Raw genomic sequence first — 22,363 nt, 5'->3', positions numbered from 1 at the left:
TCCCTGGCCACCCTTCCCAATTCACACTGCTGCTCCCACACGCCTCCTGGACTCCGGCTCTGCGTCTTTCTCTTAGCACTTACCCTAATCTGCTCTACGCGTCGCTCCCCTCTTGATGGTTTGTTTTCCCCACTGGAATGTAAGCTCCGTGAGGGCAGGAAAGATGGCTGTCCTGTTCTCTGCTGGCACGGTGGCCCTCGGTGCTGTGCACAGAGAGCAAGTTGATCAGCAGAAACAGCCCTGGAGCAGTGCGGGCGCACGCCGAGCCCTGCCAAGTGCTGCCTGTCATTCTTACTGTCGCTCCCGCTGTTCTGTGACGTGTCCGTTTATGCCCCAGCGTCTTCCCACATCAGTGTGTCTGGTCTCCATCTTTTTGATGGAGTACATAGTATTCCACAGTGCAGATGTCCCAGAGTTTATGCCTTCACACCACGTGCCAGGCCCTGGGGTACAGCCATCAGCAAAAGCACCCACGCGTCAGTGTGCAGTAGGGCAGTGTCGGTGCCACGGGAGAGAAAGCCGAGAAGGGGATGCAGGGCTGGCAGGGCCGGGGAGAAGGCAGGGCTGTTTGTGCAGGACGGTCAGGCCATCTGCCGGACAAGTGCTGCGGGCACCAGGGAGCAGCAAATGCAAGGTCCCCGAGGTCGGAGCACAGTGCCTGGGCCAAGGGGGTGGCTGCACGGGAGATCCCAAGAGGTAGCTGGAGGCCTCACTGAGCTGTTGACCCCTGTGCAGAGCAGGGCTGAGCTCTGTGCCCAGGGGAGAGAGGAGCTTACTTGCCCCGTGTGGACCGCCGTGGGGTCATGTGAGGCAGGGGGCCCAGTTTGGAAGTTGCCCTGGACAGGATGCGGGTAGACTTCTTGCTGGTGGTTCTTTGCAGGTTTTTCTTCCTCCAAACCCCGTGCTCACACGTCTCTGTGCATGGACGAGCATTCCTACGGAGCAGCTTCCTAGGAGGGGGGAGGGGGAGGGGCTGGGGTGTAAGCATTGCTAGACACGCCCAGAGACCCCCCAGGAAGACTTCGTTAGTCCAACACAGTGCACAGGAGTCCTGCTCCTGGCCAACCCAGGATGCTGTCGGTCCTGTTAGATTTTGGAAACCTCGTGCTTTGCATTTTCCTCGTGTCTAAAGATTGGGCATCCTTCCAGGTTTATAGGTCTTACCTGGTGTTTCTCTTTGTGGGAACAGTCTGTCCTTAGTCTTTGGTCTCTCTCTTCCCAGATGTTAGTTCCCAGATGTTAGCACCTTTCATTCTTTCATCGAATTAGCTAGAACGTCCCTGAAATGTTGAAGACCGAGCAGTAGACTTGCTTATTTTGTTCCTGACTTTCACTGCAAAGAGCTGACGTTTGAGGTTCTCTGTGATTCGGGACCAATAAACAGCTTCTGTCTAAAGCCATAGCAAGATCCTCTGAGACTTCCTGCCTGTGGCTGTGACCGTCTCCTCTCAGAGTGTAGAGACTTTATCTTCTGAAAATTTAACATTACAGCAGAGATGTCCAAGACTAGCGTGACTTAGCATCCTTCGCAGGTAACCTGTTTTTCCTGTTGGGATGTGGGTAGAATTTTCTTTTTTCTTGAAAGCATCATTTTCATCGGGACATGGATGGGCTTTGACACTCCTCACATAATTCTGCCTGGTCCTCAGGGAGTCCCGCAGCTGCAGCTCTGCCTCCAGGATGGTTTCCTTCACGTGTATCTTTCACTGTAGTTTCTGTTTCATTGCTATGGTGTCTTTTTCAGAAAGAGATGTTATCTGCAGGTAACAATGTGCCTCTAATATCAGCCCTTTCCCTGGGCATGTTTAAAAGGTTTCTCACTCTCATCCTCCCCGTCGCTGAGTCTGAACTTTAGCTTTCTAATTGTCTGTTGTAATGTGACATTTCCACTTCAGTCTGCAGCTTTAGCTCCTCCTTCATTACGTGTTTCATCGAATCCGTCGTTTCTTGATTTTCGCTTGTGGTACAGAGTTGGTGCTGTCCTAAATTTGCTTGTTTCCTCGTGCCGTGGAGGTTGTGTGCATCTTGTCTTCATTGCACTTCTTTTCAGAAGCTGCATGTTGGCTCTTTTCTGTTTATCTGGTTCATGAACAAGACAGGGTCTGATCGGACCTGCTGTTTTCCAAAGTGTAATGTGGTTGGATTCTGCACGGGTCCCCATCTTTGGCGGGTGAGGGAGCCTGAATCCGGCACTGTCTCCTGCTGTATGTGGCCTTGGGCAGCTCACCGGCCTGTTTGCCCATCCCTGGAAGGGAATGCTGGTGCGCCGTGGATGGCGATCATGAGGGTTACACATCCTCAGCACAGTGTCCACAGAGGCCTCCCTGCGGCCTCTGGTCCAGGTGCCTGAGCGCAGGAAAGCTGCAGGGGCACATTCTGCTTTCTGGGGACCCCCCTCGTTGAAGGCGCCGCTGCCTGGGCCTCCAGATCCTCCCCTGCTGCTCGGTGACCGAGGCTGGCCTTTGGGGACTGTGTCAGTGTGTCCCTTTGCCTTCCTGCTTCCTGACCTCCGAGCTCAGGAGGTTGATGCCCCCCACGGGCCACAGGTTGTCTGGGCGCCTCTGGTTTCAGTAGCCCTCCTCTTCCTGCCCCTCCAGGCCCAGAGAAGGTAACAGCTCCCTCCCCCTAACCGGTTGCCCCCGAGCTGCACATCATTTGTAGTTTCCTTAACCCTGACCACGCCCTTTCGTGCCGGGCCTTCCTCGACCTCCCCGCTGGTGTGCATGAGTGCCTGCTTCCTCCCGGGACCTCGCAGGGGGGCACCATCCCAGGTCCTGCTTTTACCCTGTGACGTCTAAGTCTCCCGTCCTTAGGCTTCTGGTCAACCCCTCCTGCCCTGGCTACTCCCTGTCTTTACTCATCCCCGCCTGTGACCGGTCGGTCTCTCATTTCAGCCCCGCTCCATCCACCTACCCCCAAAGCACCAAAGCTAAACTTGCTGTCCAAACGCAAGCGAAGTTGTAGGAGTCTCTGCTTCCAGTGCTCCAGCGGCTCCTCGTCAATCCCAGATAACTCCACGCCGGCCTCGTACTGGTCCCTCCACCTCCCCACCCCTCTCGCTCGGCTGGACCCCCCGTGCCCAGACCCCCTGCTGCTGTAAGGGCCCCCGCCGCTCTGCCCTCCTCACGCAGTGACGCCTGCTCCCCGAAGCCACATTTCTCCCTGGCCCACAGCCTGGTTCCAGGCTCTGCCCCTGCCCACAGCCTGGTTCCAGGGCCTCCTGTAACTTGTGGTGGCCAAGGTTTCTGAACCCCGCTGCCCCCGCACACTGCCTGGGGAGGCCGTCAGCACCTTGGTGTCTGAGGCAGCGGCCACCTGATTCACGCGCCTTCGCAGTTCATGACAGGTGGGAGCCCTGTGGATACGAGCGCAGAAGACCCACGATTGGCCGCACCTCCTGCCGGCTCCTCCAGCGAAACGTGGAGAGAGATTCCCAAGGGACGCTTTACCTGATGGCCGCACGGCCCCCTGCCCCCTGAACCTGATGACCTTCTCTCGTTTGCCAGCATCACTCAGGAGCCAGCATGAACGGATGCGCTGACTACGCCCCCAGCCCCAGTGACCCTTCCAAGGAGCCTGTGGAGCCCTGGCCCAGCCAAGCCCCCGTCCAGGAGGACGTGGACATGAGCGACGGCACAAGTGGGAATGAAACCAACGAGAACGGCTCGACGGGGCGGGACTCACGGGGCAGCAACTGTGACAACAGCGGCCGGGAGCTGGGGATGCTGGTGGGGCCGCCCGGCACCTGCCAGGGGTGGGTGTGTCTGAGGCCCCCAAGGCGAGGCTGGGCATTTGTTTTCTCAGTGTCTCATTCCGTGCTATTGCGATTACTTTTGCAGTCTTTAAATCTTGATGACCAAGTTTTTTAAGACTTCTGAAAATCTTATTGACTCAGAATAACTAAAATTTGCTAGGGTCTGTCCTTCCTTATGACGGTGATTTTGGGTGTCAGACCGCCAGTAGCTAGACACGTAGCATGGTGACCAGATCTTGGGAGGCGGAAGAGTCAGGGAACCCCTCGAGCAGCTACTGAACCGACGCCCCGTGGTTTATAGAAAGCGAACTTCTCCTCTAGGCTTGGGTTTATATCCCCCAGTACTTAGTTTCTCCGGTGTCCAGAGGTGTCTTGTTCTTTTTCTCTTAAGCTCGTATTTTTTCCTAATTGACTTACTGTGGTGTAATCCAGCCCGTCATCGCTGGGTGGATGGGGGGAGAAGTGGATGGACACACTCTTCTGAGTTTGGCCTTTATTTTTTGTTCTTTTAGTCCAGGTACATTTAGCGTGATGATGGTGAAGTCTGAGCACCACCCGTCCACAAGTGGCTGCAGGTAAGACCAATTAGAACTCCCTCAGTTTAGAGCCTTTAGAGAGATGGAAAGATTTGTCATGAGATAAGGTTTTGGGGGTGATGCAACTTTTTTCAGGCTTCTGCTAGAACCTGTTAGTCTGAGCAGCTGTCTGCCTTGTGAGCCCAGCCGCGCCCTTTCAGACGACCGTCCCCACGGGCCGCTCACAGCCCCTGATGTTGCCCCAGACCTGTAGCTGCTCAGCTCTCGCTAAGCAGACCTTGTCTGCGTCTTGGACGTGTATCTGGAACACGCACTTTTTTTTACGTGTTTGTAACAAACGTGTCCTTAATTTCATATTCACATCCCCACTGGAGCAAAATCCTGATCTCTGTCCTGGGCATATGGGGCCTTTGCCATCACCGCCCGAGAGGCCTGACCCCGTCCCTCCCTCGGTGCCCTCTGTCTACACAGGCGCATCTCCACCGCCCAAGAGGCCTGACCCCATCCCTCTGTCTACACAGGCGCGTCCCCCCAGCAAGTGCCGCCTGCCCCTCCTCCTGCCCCTCCCACGTCCTTGAGTTTGAAGATCCTCCGTATAAACCCCCTTTCCTCTCCAAGGCCTCACACGTCATTTATGTCCTCGCCCCAGGACGCCACTGTGCTGCCCTCTGGGGTCTCCGTCGCTGTCTCTCTGTCTGAGATGGGGGTAGGCAGAGTTCAGCAGTGGGGCCTGCTGGCCGGGCTGTGGGTGGACCAGCAGGGGGGAGGGCACCCTCCAGCATTCACCTGGGTCAGAACACTGGCTCTCCCGGGCAATTCCTTTCCCCGTGAGAGACACGAGGCGATGTCTGCAGACATTCGTGGTTGTCACAGCTGCTGGGGGCTGCTGCATCCTGCATGCCCACCCAGGACCACGTGGACCACAGTGTCCTCGTGCCCTGGTGGAGAAACTGGACCAGAGGCACATTTCTTCCGAAAAGGGCACTTAGGGTACTGACGTTTTTCTTTAACTCCGTAGCAGCGAGCAGTCCACCAAAGTGGATGCCCACAAAGAGCTGATCAAAACGCTGAAGGAGCTGAAGGTCCACCTCCCTGCGGACAAGAGGGCCAAGGGGAAGGCCAGCACCTTGTTGACCCTCAAGTACGCCCTGAGGAGCATGAAGCAGGTGAAAGGTACGTCCGCCTCACATGTTTGTTCCAACCTGTAGAAGTCGGTTTCACGTCTCCCCAAATTAGAGCTTCAGTTGTGTTGATTTTCTAAATTTCAGTCCTGAAGTAGCAGAAGGAAGTTGGGGAAGTCTGATGAAATCTCAGCTGGTTGGAAATCTCAGTTCATTGGAAGTTTTCTGTTGTACTTTTAGAGGAAAAAAAAGCAGGTAGAAAACCAGCTGATAAAAGAAACCTATTTACAACATGAAGCTTTCGTGCCCGGGGCTGGGGTCAGGTCACGTTCAGGAATGTCCAGCACCTTCCAGGCTCTGGCTGGAGAGTTGTGACGTGTGTGTACGCTGGCGACGTGAATAGCCCCCAGCATTTAGCTGAGGGCTTGCCCCTCCTTTAAAAAATAATGTGGGGGGGGAGGCTCTCCTGGTGTCGCAGTGGCTGAGAGTCCGCCTGCTGATGCAGGGGACGCGGGTTCGTGCCCCAGTCCGGGAAGATCCCACATGCCATGGAGCGGCTCGGCCCGTGAGCCATGGCCGCTGAGCCTGCGTGTCCGGAGCCTGTGCTCCGCAACAGGAGAGGCCACAGCAGTGAGAGGCCCGCGTACCGAAGAAAAACAAAACAAAACAAAATAACGTGAGGGGGAAGAAAAGGAAACAAACAGCAACAAAAAAAAAGGAGAAGATACAAGGAGGGTATTGCCTGATCTTATCCTTAAAGGACAGTATTTTCGAGCTGCTTCAGATTCAAGACCTTGGGCAGTTCATCTCTCGTTTTTCTAAAAATACATGAATTTCCATCGTGGTGGTCTTTGCACCAGGAGGGCGGGCAGGCGGGACCAGGCGCCCCCTTTCCGTCACAGGCACACAGTGACAGGACCCATGTGATCCGAGTCCTGCTTACCTCTGGGGTATGTTCGGGTTTTACTGTTGGGTGGAAGAACTCGTAAGAGCTTTCAGAGCCGGTCAGTGGAATCGACTGAGGCTTTTACCTGAGATGTGTGTGCAGAACTCTTCACAGATGCAGTGCAGGAATCCACCAACACACACTGCAGATTCCAAAGGACTTGCGTCATCAAGCCACTTTACGTTGCATAAATTCCAGGTCCCTGCCGTAACTTCCAATAGCGTGCGGTCTTCCTTCAGTTGCTCCTGTGGCTGGCCCTTCCATTGAGCTGGGGCCCCTTCCCTGGGTCTCAGGTAAACGCAGGTGCCTCTGTCTCCGGGGCAGGTAAGGAACGCACCGCTGTGGAGGGAGCACCGGCATCTCCAGTGCACTGTTCTGCCAACAGCCCATCCCCAGAGACCAGGCCCAGGACACCCACGCCGGGGGTCACCTCAGCACGGTTTAGCTGTTGAAGTCGGGCATCCTGGCTTCCCCTCGCCTGAGGGCTCCCCTCTGGGTGGAGATAGCTTTGTCACCCTGTACGGGGTGTCCCGGGATGAGTGGTCCTCGTCTTCAGTTCTGTTCTGAGCAGTTCATTCTGAAAACAGGGTTGTTTCTCATGCCCGGTGTTTCTAAGAGTCGATTCTGTCCGGATGGGAACGTCTGACCCCCGAGGGAGCAGATGCAGGGGCTGCCACGGCTGCCCTGCGCGGAAACATTGATGCTGTGTCGCGGTTACAGGCCTTTGGGGAGAGTGAGGCTTAGGCAGAACCGTGTGGTCGTGTTACTGAAAAGAATGTGTCTTTATCGTTTTAAAAATTTCTGTAATCAAAGGCCTTCTGATTTTTCAGGGAAGAGAATCCCGGATGTCTGTTTGTCTAGCCTTCACATTTCTCTGTGTTCTGTGCCCACTTTCTCATGAGAAAGGTAGAGCCCCAGCCATGATTTAGGGCCGCCCTCAGCCCTCCCCTTGGTCTCGCCTACAGCCAGTGAGGAGTACTACCAGCTGCTGATGTCCAGTGAGGACCACCCCTGCAGTGCCCACGTGCCCTCCTGCACGGTGGAAGAAATCGAGAGCGTCACCTCCGAGTTCATTGTGAAAAACGTGGTAAGTGTCCTGACGAGCGAAGTCTTCCCCCGGGAGGCTCAGCTCAGGTGGCCGAGGTCTTCACCCAGGGGAGCCGGCTGAACCTCGGTTCCATAGCAGCAGGGTGGGGAGTTTCAGGAAATGAGTTCCTTCCTTAAAAGAAAAGAAAGTCAGTCAGGGATTCCGAAGTGGCGGCCACGTTGCCGACTTGCGCTGTTCTCTGAGGCTGTCCTCTTGCGCTGACTGCACCCCACACCCCGAGTGTGTGTGAGTGAGCCCCCCTTGACTGGGGGTGGGTGGGGGGAAGGGACACACTAGGTGACTGTCAGTTCACTTGCAGGGTGGGCGCTTATGCATTTTTAAGCAACCCATAAAGGTGAGGCCTCCCTGGAAGTCTGGGGAAGGGGAGGGAGTTACCCCCAGTTCTCAATTAATGAGAGGAAACCAGAGGGCAAGTGGGGACCCAGAGGTGCGGAATCGCAGCAGTGATGACCTGCAGAATGGGACTGCACGGCCCTTCCCGTCTCTTTCCTCCCATGCCCTCCCTGCAGCTTAACCCCCAGGGAGCCCCACCCCGAGCTCAGAGGGCCAGCCAGCGTGGGGAGAGCCCGTGGTGGGCCAGGGGGCCTGAGGCCTCCAGCCTGCCAGGCAACCCTGAGCCCCGGGAGAGAGAGGAAGGGGCCCCCTTCCCCCTCCCAAATCACCCAGGCTGGACGCCAGGGAGCTCCGTGCCCAGAAGACGGAGCAGGTGACAGCTGCAGGGAATCAGCACAGCTGGGGTTCCTTTTGGCGGTGGAGCCCTGATGTGTTTTTTCAGATAATATCCCCCTGGGACCCCAGTATATGTAAGAGGGGAGGCAGAGTTATCCTCATCAGGGCTGAGGAGAGGGGCCCAGAGGCTTCCTCTGACCCTTCACGCGTCCTGCTCCCTTCCCCTTTGTCAGCCCCGATTCTCTGCCCTCGGGGGAGGGTGACCTGTCCAGTCCCCTCCAGCCCGGCCTCACCAGAGTCGTGTTCTCCATTCCAGGACATGTTTGCTGCAGCCGTGTCCCTGGTGACCGGGAAAATCCTGTACATCTCTGACCAAGTGGTCTCCATCTTCCACTGTAAGCGGGGCACCTTCCACGACACCAAGTTTGTGGAGTTCCTGGCGCCCCACGACGTGGGCGTGTTCCACAGCCGCACCACGCCGTGCAAGCTGCCGCCCTGGAGTGTCCGCCACCGAGCAGGTGAGGGTCCTGCGGCCGGGCTGCCTAGTCCTTCTCCACAGGCAGCATGGGGAGGGGCCGGGCGGGGCCGCCCCCCACGTGGGGCTGCTGCCCACCTCCCCTGCGCTGGAGGCCTGCTGTAGGCCCCGTGGAGGGGCCTGAGGCTGCCCTGTCTGTCCAGGTGCAAGATTAAAGGTGGTTTGCTCAGAATACATTAAGAGAGAGAAAAAAGTCTTTTCATAAATTTCAGAAAGGGAAAACTGCTTCAGAAGATTTTAAGACATGTCAGGCATTTTAGAAAGGAAGTTGATCGGAGCTGGAGTCTGGACATGAGGCTGCAGGGTCGGGGGAAGGACGGAGGTACATCTGGAAGGCTCTCTGCAGGTGGTGCAACGATGTCAGCATAGCGGGGGGCTCTTCACCTCCACCAGAGGCCGCGCCATCCTCCCGGGCTCAGACCCCGGCCTTCCAGGCACTTCAGGCTCCAGTCTGCGCCCAGGTGGCTGCTTCCTCGGACCTCGGGTCCCCCACCCACCCCCATGTTCCTGGCCACAGGGCTCTCACGGTCAAGTGTCATGTGTCCTTGTCCTCCTGCAACATGGTTGGGGAGACATTGCGTCTGGAAGGCATGGAAGCTCTCTCGTGACCAGCACGGGCCTTCACATGAGTGGGTGCAGGAGGGGACCGGTTGACCAGACAAGTCTCAGCAGAAACATGGCACGGGGTCCTGGCAGAAGGTACTGGAGAGAAGAGGGTCCCCACCAGCTCAGGCCTTTCAGTGACCAGGTGGCCGACAGCGTAGGTCCTGCAGCGTCCGTCCACCTACACCTTGACTGTCATTAGCTCCTCGTTGGGCTCCGATAGCTCAGAGCTGAGATGGACCCAAAGAGGAGAAGCCAAGAGAGACGAGCAGGAAACGGACGGGTCCGGGAGTCCCCCCAGAACAGCTGGGCCTCAGTCGTGATCTTAACCAAGAGCCAGCCCTGGCCGCGCCACCCAAAGCTGACTCCCATCTCGTCCTTGGCTCCTGGGTCAGCATCTCTGCTCACGTCGAAACGCTCCTCAGCCCACTGTCACCACCTCCTGGATCTTGGGTCCCTCCACGCCATGGTGCTCCCAGGCAGCCGGCAGCGGGGCCGTCACTGTCACAGCCACCTTTCAGCAGCTGTTCCTCCCTGACAACAGACAACCTGGGGCCAGAAGCGCAGTTTGCTTTAGGGTTGACTCATTAAAGGAGGAGACACTCGCCTCGCGTTTCAGAGGTAGAGCTGTCTGCTTTCTCCCAAAGTCCCAGCCCAAGGGCTGTGCGGTCAGATCGCTAAAGTTTGTGGTGCACGTTACTAGGACCTGTCCATGCTGGGTCACTGCGTGGAGGGGGGGAGGCAGCTCTGCGTGTGGATTCACAGCACGAACAGGCCGGCACCATCTCCCCAGGATGCTTGCCACTGAATTTTTGTCTGAATAGAAAAGAAGGACCAGGTGACTTCTTGAAGGCCTTTCCAGGCCGGAAATTTTATATCATTTTCCCCAACCAGCAATCATCTACTTGTCCTCATTTCTTTTGAGTAGAGGAAGCTTTACCTGAAAGACCAGAGTCTAAGATTTCTTTTTCTAAAATGCGTTTATTGTGGAAACACCATTCCGTCACCTCTGATGAGGTCACCCAGTCGAACTCATGTTTTTACTAGACATTTTAAATTTTAAAGTAAGTTAATATTTAGGAAAAGGATTGATGTAAGCTGTGAAATGCCCTGAATTGCTTCTATTAGAATTAAATATCCCCCAAAATATGTAGGTTGAAATGTCCAGGGCTTTATATGCAAAAATTCTGCACGTTAGTCAGTACGTCTTCCACAGTTAAGTTGGTCGTTAATTAGTGTGTTTGTAGCAGCGCTTTTCGCACGGCATAATTTGGTGAGTGCACGCTCGTGAAATAGATTTCTCCTTAGTCAGAACTGTGGTACAAGGTCTCTGACCTAAGGGCTCTGCTCAGCGCCAGGTAAATGTGCATCCCACCTTGACTCTCGATCCTCCTGCTTCTGCCTGGTCTGTGGGAAGTAAGAGCACTGTCCCTGGTCAGTGGTGTAACTGGGTGAGTGACTGGGGCCTTTTCTTTTAGACTCTTTTACTCAAGAATGCGTGGAGGAGAAATCTTTCTTTTGCCGCGTCAGGTAAGCCCAGGTTTTCCTGAATTTCATTGCACAGACGTTTCATCATGAGGGCTTCTCGCAAAGGCGGAGGAGGTGCAGGGGTGCCCTCCGCATGCCGCCAGCCGAGGCCACAAGCCTGCCCAGGCCCCGTTCTGTGGGGCTGAGGTGCTGCAGGAGCATCCCTGCCACATAGCATGAGTGTTCCTGGAAAGTCCGCGTGAAAACACGTTTCCATAAGCGGAGTTATTTGTTTTGTTTGGGGAGGGGGGGCGTCACTTGGCTTGTGGGATCTTAGTTCCCTGACTCGGGACTGAACCCAGTCTCCGGCAGTGAAAGCGCCGAGACCCAGCCACTGGACCGCCAGGGAGTTCCCGGGCCGTGTTTTAAATGTGCACAAGATATTAAGACAGCCTGGCCAACGCTGGAGCGTTGCCTGCTCCTGGGGGGAGTGTCGGCCTGGGGAGCCCGGACTTGCTGTCCGTGACCCAGGAAACTGGCTGGCAGCCCCCACCTGGGAAGGCATGAACCCCGTGGTCCGCGAGGACCCCAGAAGCATGTGTGGCCTTTGGTTCGAGTGTACCTTTTCTCAGGGAGAGCCCCATAGCTTTCCCAACAGGTTTTTGGCCCCAAGTCGAGTGACCAGTTGAGCATCCAGCTGCGGTATCAGGAGGGACCCTGGCCAGACACTGGCACCCTCGGAAGCTGGGGCTGGGACCCCACTGTTGGAGCAGCATCCTCGCCCCAATTAAAGTGCAAACTACTCCAGAGAAGGGCCCCCGAAGCACCCATGACTCAGGCCGGTGACTCTCCAATTGACCCCTCACTGTCACCGGACGTCTGAGGGTGAGGACAGAGGAGCGAGGTTGGGGGTTCCAGACCCTCGGGCGGGACAGAGGCACAGACCACAGACCGAGGGAGCACGTCCGGCTCGGCCTGGGTCCCCAGGTGAGGGGCCTGGCTCTGCTCTGCAGGCGTCCATGCAATAAATAAAAGGATTGCTGAGACATAACCGCTGTCGCTGGGGGAGAGGTAACCAGCAATAAAGGATGACTCCTTCGGTCGTAATCCCAAACCTCTCATCGTGCCCTCCTCTGCAGTGTCGGCAAAAACCACGAGAGCGAAATCCGCTACCACCCGTTCCGCATGACGCCCTACCTGGCCCAGGTGCGCGACCAGCAGGGCACCGAGAGCCAGCTGTGCTGCGTGCTGCTGGCAGAGAGGGTGCACTCGGGCTACGAAGGTAACGGCTGGCCCAGGCCACTCCCTCCCTTCCTCCCGTGGTTCACATACGTGTGTGAGGTGGGCTCCCGGCCCCTGCCTCTCCCCAGCCTCGGGCAGGGCCTCCATCTCCCTCAAGGCTTGGCACCCACCTTTGTCACCTGCCCTCCCTGTAGTCCCATCCACACCACCTCCCCTTGTCGGCCAAAGGCTCCGGGCCCTGGCATCTCTCACCTGGGTCCAGCCCGTCACTGGACCGTGGATGCCTTCACCTTTCCCTGGCCACGGCCTTCCGTCCACGTAGCCTCGATGGGTCCAGGGCCCACGTCCCTTCTGTCCTCGCACTCCCCGGCCTCTGAGGTGCGGAACCCCAAAGCAGCCACCACCTAAGAATAAGTGCTGGGCATTCCTCCCTGCTCACCTTGGTCCATCCCACCTCCTGCTGGATGTCCCGCCCTCTGGTACGGCCTGGCTTCTGCGGACCAGCTGTGGAGCCTCCAGAGCCCAGCGTTCCCCTGACCCCCAGTCTCTGTCCTGCTGTTTCCTCCGCTAGGGCTCCTCCCCTCCACCTCTGCCTGTAGAAACCCAGTCGTCACAGCAGGCTTACCTCACCTGGTATCCTTTTCTGGACCTGCTGGCTCTTCAGGCCACCCCTCCCAAAGGACCCAAGGCGCTTTGCCACGCTGCTGGTATCCTCCCAGCAGCCCCTTCTCATAGGCTTTCTCGTGGCACTGCCTCGTGCTGGCCACGAGACCTGGCCAGGAACCTAGGTCCTCGCCATGGCGACTCAGCAAGTCACAAGATTTCAAAATTCTCTGGAAGCAGGGCCATCTGTAAGTCCTGAACCACAGGGGTCCAGTTTAGTCCAGGTTTAATTGTACTTATAATTGTCTCTCAGTGGTTAATGATGTCTTTTTTAAAAAGGCATTTCTTAAAAGTGATAGAAATGTTTTAGGTATATGAGTTTCTTTCAGATGTTTGCTGGATTCCCACATATAGAACATTCTCTTCTAAATATTCAGTAAAGGTTTAGAGGGGTTACTCAGATCTCAGCACGTTATTCCCCAAAATGATCAGCGTCTCCTTCAAGAATGAAAAGTTTTGGAATTTTGAATGTTTTGCCCATGAATTTGGTAGTTGAGGAAAATTCTGCGTATGTGACTTCCTTTATGAAAATTACTCTTATCACCTCTGCCCACCTTAGAAACTGTGAAGTCCCAATGCAATGACATTTGCTGGGAATTTTGAATCCAAATACTTTACTCCTTTAAAAAATATAATCTGTTCAGTTCACTATTGTTGGATCTTAAACATCATGAAGACGGCCTTCCAGCAGGATTTTGCTGAAAGAAGCCTAAACCTCACCACGTGATTCTGCTAACATGGCAATCCCTAGCTTTCTAGACTAAAACTGGTCCACTAAGAAGTTGAGAAGCCTGGCTGGTGGTCACCAAGCGTAGGGTCTGTTCTTCACCCTTCAGTACGTGCTCTGTTGTTCAGAGTCCACTGTTAATTCTTTCTCTAGCTACCCGTCATTCTGAATCTATCAACACATGGTGTTTTCCAGTAGTTGTAGTATGACTACATAAAGTACGTATGTCTTAGAATCAGAAATCCGTGCAAAATTCTTTTCTTTCAGCCCCTAGAATCCCTCCTGAAAAGAGAATTTTTACGACCACACATTCACCAAATTGTTTGTTCCAGGACGTGGATGAAAGGTAAGCGATGCGGCGCCGTCCCCCTGCCAGCGCTCGCCTCTGCCGCGGTCCTGGCCTTGGAGTCAGTATCGCGTCTGCAGCCGGTCGCCCCTCTCCCCAGATACTTTGTGTTTCAGCATTATCGTGGTAGTTACTTAATAACTAAATAAAGCTCGATCAATTTTCATGTTTTTGACGCTGAAGCTGTTTAGCTAAAGCTAAGGCTGCATGTTATGTGTAATAATCAATTAAAACATTTAATTATACGTAGACAATGAGATAATTATGGAATTACACTGAAAACCTCCTAAGGTATGGAGGCTGTGTAGATGGGGCATTCTAGGGAGCTGGTCATCATTCTAACTGAGCCTGTCTTTATTACCTTGTTTAATAAACCCGTTTCAAAAATTGGGCACATGAGTAAAGGCTGGTACAACCAGGGACCGTGTGCCTGGGGCAGTGTTAGGACACCCTTGGCAGGATCCCAGCACAAGTGCATCTTCCAGCCTGCATGCCACAGGCTGCTACAGGGAGGGGGCCACCTCGTACCTCTGCCCAGAGCCCACTCGGACTCCCCTCCTGCGTCTCCCACCCAGGGTGCTGTAGCTGGTGCCCATGGCCCCACTGGAGTCGGGAGCACTGACCATTCTGAGAGGGCTCTGGGTTCTCTGGCATCGGGTCAGGGGCCCTGTGTGACTCCCCTGGCTCCTGGCAGACGCACGAAGACGCAGAGAATGCCGCGACTGCCGGCGTGATCAGGGAGGAGTCTCCTGGGAAGACACACGGGAAACACGCTGGGCTTCGTGCAGTGGCATCCGTGGAGGGTCGGGACCTCCTCGCAGCCTGCACCTGGCCTGGGACACGAGGTGCCCCCTCGGATGCAGGCCACGGGGCCTGCTGGACAAGTTCTGCTCTTGGGCAGCCAGGGCCCCTCAGCCTCCACCAGCCCCTGACTGCTCAGGTGTGCCCTGCCGGCCACCTGCGGCAGAATCTCCGGAGGGACAGCGTCGGGTGCAGGTTCCCAGGCCCCGCCCAGCCCTGCCCAACAAGATCTTGGAGGTGGGGGACTGGGAGCTGCATTTGTGTAGCAATCCCAGGATAATTTTTATTCCTCCAAAAGACTTAAGAACTCCTGTCTGCAGCTGCCCCAGGTGCCCACTCATTTGTGTACAGGAGGGCTGGTGAGCAGGTCGTTACAAGCCAGCAGGCTGCAGAGCCTTCCTCAGCAAAGCCCAGTGGGCAGCCCAGCCCACGAGCCCAGGCTGGCCGGGGCTCCCCCCTCTCCTCCGGCCAGGCCTTGGCCAGGGACATTCTGTACATCCTGTGCAAAGGAAGACACGAGGCCCAGAGAGCATGCCTCAGACGAGGAGGGAATCCAGGAATGGCGCCGGGCCCGTGAGGAAGTTCCACCCCTCACAGAACAGGCAGCCTTCACTCTAGCGATGCAGGAGGACATCCTCCACCAGAACAGAAGGGTTTGGGAAAACAGCTGTTGGGATGAAAGAAGACGGGCCTGAGAAGGGGAAGGCCGAGCTGCAGCTCAGAAGCGGGGACGGCAACTGAGCGGGGACGGCAGAAGGTGCTGGACACACAGAGGGGACGGGACACGACAGAGGGAAGGGGGACTACAGAAGTTCAGTGCAAGACATTGCCCAGAAAGAAAACAGCTCCCAGGGAAGCCCTGACGGGCACAGAGCGAAGGTCCCCAGCCAGTGGTGGCCACTCCTGGGGAGCCGTGGTCAATTGGACCGGACACAGCGACCACACTTAGAGCTGGAGCAGAACACCTTGAGCTGGAAAAGACGCACATGGGCGGGGTTTTCCTGGTCCCAGCAAACTTGTTAAAAAAAAAAAGTCCATGTCAGGCCACATCTAGCCAAACTCACGAACGACACAAAACAAGAAAAAGGTCTTAGGAGAAGAAAACAACATTGTCCTGATTGATTCAGGAAATAGATGCAGAGCTAGAGCACTGAGCCTGTAACGGGCAGGCACTTGTAGGGCCTTATTTCCTATCGCAGACCCTCGGCGATGCTGCCGTCGCCTGTTTGCTAATTAGTTAGAAGACTAACCGTTTCTTTGTTAGCATGAGACCCACGTTTTGGTCTTTGGGGAATTTGGAGTCGGACTCGTTCCTGGAGGTGGTCGGCTGCCCCGTTTGGAGGCTGCGTTCTGGCTCGTGTCCTGAAGCGCAGCCGTGACCCTGTGTGCACTTGCTTTGCAGGGCGGTCCCCCTCCTGGGCCACCTGCCCCAGGACCTGATCGAGACCCCTGTGCTCGTGCAGCTGCACCCCAGCGACAGGCCTCTGATGCTTGCCATCCACAAAAAGAGTAGGTCCCCTTCTCACGGTCCTTCCCGGGGGCACGGACAAAGCTAGCGCACTCTGGGGGTGTCTTCCCGAGGTCAGCACCCATCGGGTGGGGTCCAGTGGGCTGCGGGCAAGGGGTGCCCCGCCCCCTGCCTGAGTCCCGGCGCTGTCGGTTGGTTGAGAGTCGCCCTCGGCCCGAGTCCTCGGCCTCTCATCTTTTACCATTGGCTTCGGCAGCAGGCGGGAGGAGGAGAGACAGGGTCAGCTGCCGTGGGGGGTTGGGGGGTGGTCTGCCCAGGCCAGGGGCTGGACGACACGTGTCCCCAGCAAGCCCAGGCCTCACCGACACAGGTGACACTGAGCGTCCCACTGGCAGCAGACCTGTGAGGCTCAAAGGGAAGTGTGTCCTAAAACGTGTAAGGACACTGCCGCAAACAGTCCCCGGTCGCAATTTAAAGCAAGATGGGAGATTGAAAGTGGTGGCTTTGAAGAGGTATTGGCACCTCCTAAGTTTTCAGATGATTCCAGAATCAAGTGCATCTCCACGTGTCTTTTCTTGTACCGCGAACACCGGTTGAATCTCTTTGCTCCCTGAACTCTGTTTTCGCTCTCCTAGTCGTGCAGTCCGGCGGGCAGCCTTTTGACTATTCCCCCATCCGGTTCCGTGCCCGGAACGGGGAGTACGTCACGCTGGACACCAGCTGGTCCAGCTTCATCAACCCGTGGAGCAGGCAGATCTCCTTCGTCATCGGGAGACACAGAGTCAGGGTGTGAGTGCCCCCAGTGCCCGGGGGGCTGGGAGACCAGGACCCCGGTCACCTCCCACCACGTGCTTGTGCTGACCTGCCCCCTGCCCCCTGGGGGGCCCCAGCCTTGTTCAGGCAGAGCAGTGAAGGGGGGGAGGCAGGTGGCGGGCTGGGGGTCTGCAGAGAGGAGGGCGGGGCCCCGACTCACAGAGACAAATGAAAACCACGCAGGGGGCCTTTGAATGAGGATGTGTTCTCGGCTCAGACGCACGTGGAGGAGAAGGCCCTGCAGCCCGGCACCCAGGAGCTCATGGAGCAGATCCACCGGCTGCTGCTGCAGGTGGGTGTGCTGCCTGCACGCCCTCCCTCCTGCCCCCGCAGGCAGCCCAGAGCTGCCCTGCGGCCTGGGGGCCCCCCACCCCCCGTTCTCAGGCCCTTCTCCTCCTTCCAGCTCTGCCCTGCGCCCTGCTGCGCATGGTGGTGGTCTCTGTCCCACCCGCGTGGGCCTTGCCCGCATGGGGGCTGCCCCCGCCTCGCACATTCAGGGCATCTGTGAACCACAGCTCTGGGCAAGTGGCTGAAGGGCGCACCCCAGCCCAGTCCCCACGTCCCAGGCGCCAGCCCACACGTGACCCCTGTGGGTGGAAGGGGGCAGGGGCATCCCTGCAACACGGGACGTCGCGGTGGCCCCAGGGGGAACTGAGGACGCCCCTCCCTGTCCCTGGGGACACAGCACTCAAGACAGATTCCTGCAAGCACGTTGGCCCCACGAGGAGTGGCCTCTTGCCTCTCGGTTCCGGGGGCTGCGGGAACCGTCAGGCACCCTGTTTTGTTTCCAAGCCCCGTGGCCATGGACTCCCTGTTGGTGGAGTCTCCTGGGGATTGGGATCCAGGACCAGCCCCGTGGGTGGAGCCTGGGAGCCCACTGCAGCCTGACCCTGGCTCCAAGCCCGGCCCCACCTGGTCCCCGCCGAGGGCCCCCAGGCAGGTCGCGGCGCCTCTGAGAGAAGGCGGGCGCGCCCCGGCCCGTCCAGAGTCCTTCTGTTGCTGTCTCCCCAGCCTGTCCCACACAGCAGCTCCAGCGGCTACGGGAGCCTGGGCAGCAGCGGGTCCCACGAACACCTCCTGAGCCAGACCTCCTCCAGCGAATGCACCGGCCAGGAGGACCCCTGCCGGAGGAGAGCCGTACGTGCCCCTCTGTCCCCCTCTGTCCCTCTCTGTCTGTCATCTGTGACTCAAATGTCTGAGCACTTTAGAAACAGCCCTCGCTGGGGCCGAGCCTTTCCGACCTCACCTGCTCCTGGCTGCTCTGAACTTGGCTCACCTGGGACTTGTTGTGTAACTTCGAAAGGGTGGAGGCAGCCACAGACTGGCTAGAGGTTCAGGTGAAAATTATTTAACAGGCCAATCAAGCAAAAGTGAGGAGTTAACTGTAGGGTTAGGGTTAGAAAGAAGAAAGTGTAACCTGCCATTCCCTTTACTTCTTATTCTTCCGAATCGTAAAATCTGCTGTCTCTAGTTCTGCCTCTCAGGTCTCATTCAGAACTTGCTGCTGTTGCTGCGATTAATCCTGCTTTTCTCTTTCCAGGGTGGGGCAAAGGCTGTGGGGTCTCCCAGGGTGAATGATGTGTTTTTCTTCCAGGAGATTTGTAAAAATGGTAAGAAGGTCAAAAGCAAAAGCCCTTGTCCGGATGAATCTGGAGAACAAAAGAACGCGTCTGCTGCAGGTAACAAATGATCCAGCATTTCCTTAGTGAGACTTCAGCGTGGTGAGGCGAGGAGACGGAAAGCTGTACTGCCGGCAATTATGGTTACAATTGTTATTCCCGCCAAGTCATGTTTGAAAAGACCGACCCTCCCCAAGGCAGGGAGCGTCGACTGACCATAAGGCGCCTGTGATCTTATTGGCCCTGAAAGTTTCAGGAGTTCAAGTGAAGAACTGACTTTTCCCACTGCTGAGTCCCTGACCCTGGGGACAGGCCGGACCGAGTGCCGCAGAGAGAGCGCCCCCCAGGCCCCCCTGCGGATGGCATAGCAGTGCTGCATGAATAGCAGGCCGTCTCAGGGTCTCTGCGTCCATGAAGCGTATTCTGAGGCCCCAGCCTTATCTTTAGGTAGAATTAAAGTGCTTTGTAAGTATAGAGTGTACTCCGGGGAAAATAAGGATTAACTGAAAAAACAATGTTGTCGTTCCTCCAGAAATGCAGAGCAGTTCCCCGGCTCAGATGAAAGCTCTTGCAGCCACGGAAAAGGACCGCTCCAGGGCCAGCCTGCGCGAGGCCGGCCTTCCTGAGGAGCTGGCCTTCAAGAGCCCGCTCGCGGGCTCCTACCAGCAGATCAGCTGCCTGGACAGTGTCGTCAGGTGCAGCCCTCTGGCCTCCCTCCCCACCCAGCTGCTCACGCTGTGGGGCTCTCTGTTACATGAAGCCCTTTATCACCCGCCCACAGGTACCTGGAGAGCTGCAGCAAGGCCACCACCCTGAAGAGGAAGTGTGAGTTCCCGGCACACCTCCCCACGCGGAAGGCCAGCGACAAGCGCGAGGCCACCGCCGGCCCCGGGCCACATGCCACAGGTACCTGGTTCGTTTGAGCTGTTAACTGCGGGATAACTTAGACCCTCTCTGGTGGGATCAGGCGTTATTTGAGGTCCTGGAGCCCCTTTTTCCAGGTGGATTCTGAGCGGCTTCAGGGACACGGTATTAGGGTATAGGCTATTTTTTACATGACCGGAGTAGCTCAGAACTTCTTATGAGCTGGAGATAAAGGTGGTCCTGGACTTTGAGGGTAGGATCCTGCGGGGCTGCTGGAGGCCGGGGCCTCTCGGGCTGTCATTCTTGGGCGTCTCAGAGGAGGCCTGGCCTCTGACGGTCAGTGACCCCACGAGTCAGATGAGACCTCAGGCCCTTCAAACATGAGGGCGTTGCTGGCGGCCGCCACCAGGATCAGAAGTAGGGTCTCCCATTGTAGACGGGAAGCCCAGGCAACCGGACAGCCGTGCCCTGGTGGAGTCTGGCCCAGCCCGCAGGGAGGGAGCGCCACCTGCCTGCCTGCACTCAGCAGACGGGCTCCTGACTGCCGGGCGGCCCTCCCTGCAGGCCCACGGCAGAGGCCCTGACCCAGGGCACCGCGGTCACCTGCCACCTGCCGCCTCCCTCCTCCCAAAGGACTCAGGAGGTCAGGGCGGCGGCGTTCCCACTTCAGAATCTCCTCCTCTCCGCCATCCCCCGTGAATAAACACCTGAGGACACAGTGTCACCTGCCAGGACGTGTGCAGACTTGCAGCTGCCCCCCACCCCTGCCCCTGGTACTGGGGCACCACCTAGGCCTCCACGCGGCGTATCCCCACAGTTCGTTTTTATCACATTTTTGTGTCTTGCTTCCATTTTCCCTTATAAAGAGACCGCGTCACCCTTCAAGGTGAACAGCCACACGGACGTGAGCACGCACTTGACCTCGCTGACGCTGCCCAGCAAGGCACAGAGCGTGGTGTCCCTCACCAGCCAGTGCAGCTACAGCAGCACCATCGTCCACGTGGGCGACAAGAAGCCGCAGCCTGAGCTCGGTACGCGCGCTGCTCCTCGGGTGATGTCAGGAGGAATCGGACTTGAACGATAGAGATGAGAAGCTTCGACTGCCGTCCTCAGATTCTCTTTAAGTTTATCCAAGTGTGGAGGTAGCTACACAGCCCAGTGACAGGGGTGCAGGAAATCCGTGCAATGCCGGGCGGGGGTGGCCACACCTGTCCTGCCCCCGCTGCGCTCTGGCTCCACCTGTGACAGGTGTCTGCTCAGGTGTCGATACGGAGGGGCCTCCCAGGACCAAGCAGGGGTCCCAGGACTCCCCCTTCGTTGGTGCCGAGAGAAGCCTGGGGACGAGCCCCCGCCCAGCATCCCGCTTCCTTGGATGGGATTACAAGCCGTGCCCTCCCCATGTGAGGACAGGAGCCAGTGCGGGTCGTAATAGCAGGACAACCAAGGGTGTCACACTGAGCTGTTCTTCAGATACCACGAGTAAAACGAATCCTGAATTCGTTCTTTGCTTGGAAGGGGGGCGTGATGAGGGCCGAAGTACACATCAGAGAGTCAATGTCCAACCCCTTCCAGGACGGGCTGTGGCCCCACCCGCCCCATCCTGTCTGCACCCGCAGTCCCACTGGCCACACTGTCAAGCCCGCGATGCTGAGCCAGGATGAGGCTGTGCACCAGCCTAGCCTCTTGCTCTGAAAGCACAAGACAGCCTGGAGTGTCTTCAGCGTCAGAGGCTGAAAACCCCCCGAGGTGCCCCAATTTAGAGGACTGATCCCGGAGCCCCTGGGTCATGGGGCTTCCTACCCCTTTTGTCATTAACTTTCTCAGAAAGCTAAACAAATACATCATGTTGTGGGCATGCTGTGGGCATCGTGAAGGAATCTTATCCCCATGCTGTGGGCATCGTGAAGGAATCTTCTGTGCGAATGATTTCTATTCTTCATAGGTGCAGTGTGCATTTTTTCAGCCGTTTTAAAATAGAAGGGCCCTTGCAGATGAGAGCTGTGCGTCTTCTGTTACAGAGATGGTGGGAGATGCTGCCAGTGGGCCCGGGTCTCTGGACTGCCTGGCGGGCTCCGTGCTGCCCTGCGGCCTCGGCCACGAGCAGGGGCCCTTCCGGAAGCTGGGCCTCACCAAGGAAGTGCTGGCCGCCCACACCCAGAGGGAGGAGCAGAGTTTCCTGCTAAAGTTCAGAGAAATAAGAAAGCTCAGTGTCTTCCAGTCTCGCTGCCATTACTACTCACAAGACAGATGCAAGGGGCAGTCGAGTGAAAGAGGTAAGTGGTAATACCTGAGCTAAAAGGGGATTTATTTTTTAACTTTATTCTTAATGTTACTGAACCTAGCGCTGCTTTCAGAAGGCGAAACGTCCCCAGTTTGGGACACGTGGGTTTGTAAGAAGCTGTTGGAACTTGACCAGTGATGTTCTCAAGGATGTCACTTTGTGTTCCCAAGGGAGCAGTGCTGTAAATAGTGGTGACAGTCCCAGCCCAGCCCCCTGTGGAATGCAGGGCGGGCAGTTGCAGTGCTGCCATGCCAGACATTTCTTGCCTGGGTGACTCTGAGGGGCAAGAGACCCTACCCCACCTTCCCACCCAGACAGGACCCTCAGAGGACCAGCTGGGCTAATGCACCGCCCAGAGAAGGAGATGGCACTGACGGGGCGTTTGGTGTCAAGCCCCGGACGACACCGTAGGAGGGAATGGCGCCCTCCTCCCCAGAGCACGTACGCTCCCGGCGGATCGGCCTCAGGGCCAGGCTGCCGACTCCAGGCCCGACAGAGCCCAGGGGTGCGTGAAGCTGCCCTTTAGGCTGAGAGCCATCAGGTGGTCAACGGGCAAGGGATGAAGTGGAACAGACGAGCTTCCCTGCCCCTTTTCTGGTCCAGGAGCCTGGCTCCCAACCCCCAGCCACCTTCCCAGGCCCCACTGACAAGGCCAAGCTGGTAAGAGATGCTGCCTCTTCCCTGGGCTCCCAGGCCGTGACACAGGGATCAGAGCTGAGAGCTAGTGAGCCCAGGGGACACACACCATGAGGACCCAACTCCCCCTGGTCTCTGGGCAGACACACCGAAACAGATGTCCC

General features: G+C 57.0%; 1 protein-coding gene across 1 annotated transcript in view; it reads left to right on the top strand.

Annotated features, from left to right (window-relative positions):
- Positions 1-22,363, top strand: part of PER2 (period circadian regulator 2) — a 40,398-nt gene that overhangs the window by 7,632 nt on the left and 10,403 nt on the right. Inside the window, exons 2-18 of the mRNA XM_082840890.1 lie at positions 3,507-3,754; positions 4,267-4,329; positions 5,309-5,463; positions 7,323-7,444; positions 8,451-8,652; positions 10,751-10,802; positions 11,879-12,021; positions 13,639-13,717; positions 15,921-16,027; positions 16,622-16,775; positions 16,983-17,091; positions 17,811-17,936; positions 18,394-18,478; positions 18,951-19,113; positions 19,200-19,324; positions 20,149-20,313; positions 21,301-21,555. Coding sequence (XP_082697016.1) covers positions 3,525-3,754; positions 4,267-4,329; positions 5,309-5,463; positions 7,323-7,444; positions 8,451-8,652; positions 10,751-10,802; positions 11,879-12,021; positions 13,639-13,717; positions 15,921-16,027; positions 16,622-16,775; positions 16,983-17,091; positions 17,811-17,936; positions 18,394-18,478; positions 18,951-19,113; positions 19,200-19,324; positions 20,149-20,313; positions 21,301-21,555 — 2,335 coding nt within the window. The 5' untranslated portion in view covers positions 3,507-3,524. The remainder of the gene's footprint in view (positions 1-3,506; positions 3,755-4,266; positions 4,330-5,308; positions 5,464-7,322; positions 7,445-8,450; positions 8,653-10,750; positions 10,803-11,878; positions 12,022-13,638; positions 13,718-15,920; positions 16,028-16,621; positions 16,776-16,982; positions 17,092-17,810; positions 17,937-18,393; positions 18,479-18,950; positions 19,114-19,199; positions 19,325-20,148; positions 20,314-21,300; positions 21,556-22,363) is intronic.

Source organism: Leucopleurus acutus, assembly GCF_964270905.1.
Source record: "Leucopleurus acutus genome assembly, chromosome: 6".
NCBI lineage: Eukaryota > Metazoa > Chordata > Mammalia > Artiodactyla > Delphinidae > Leucopleurus > Leucopleurus acutus.
This window is presented reverse-complemented; position numbering and strand designations above follow the sequence as displayed.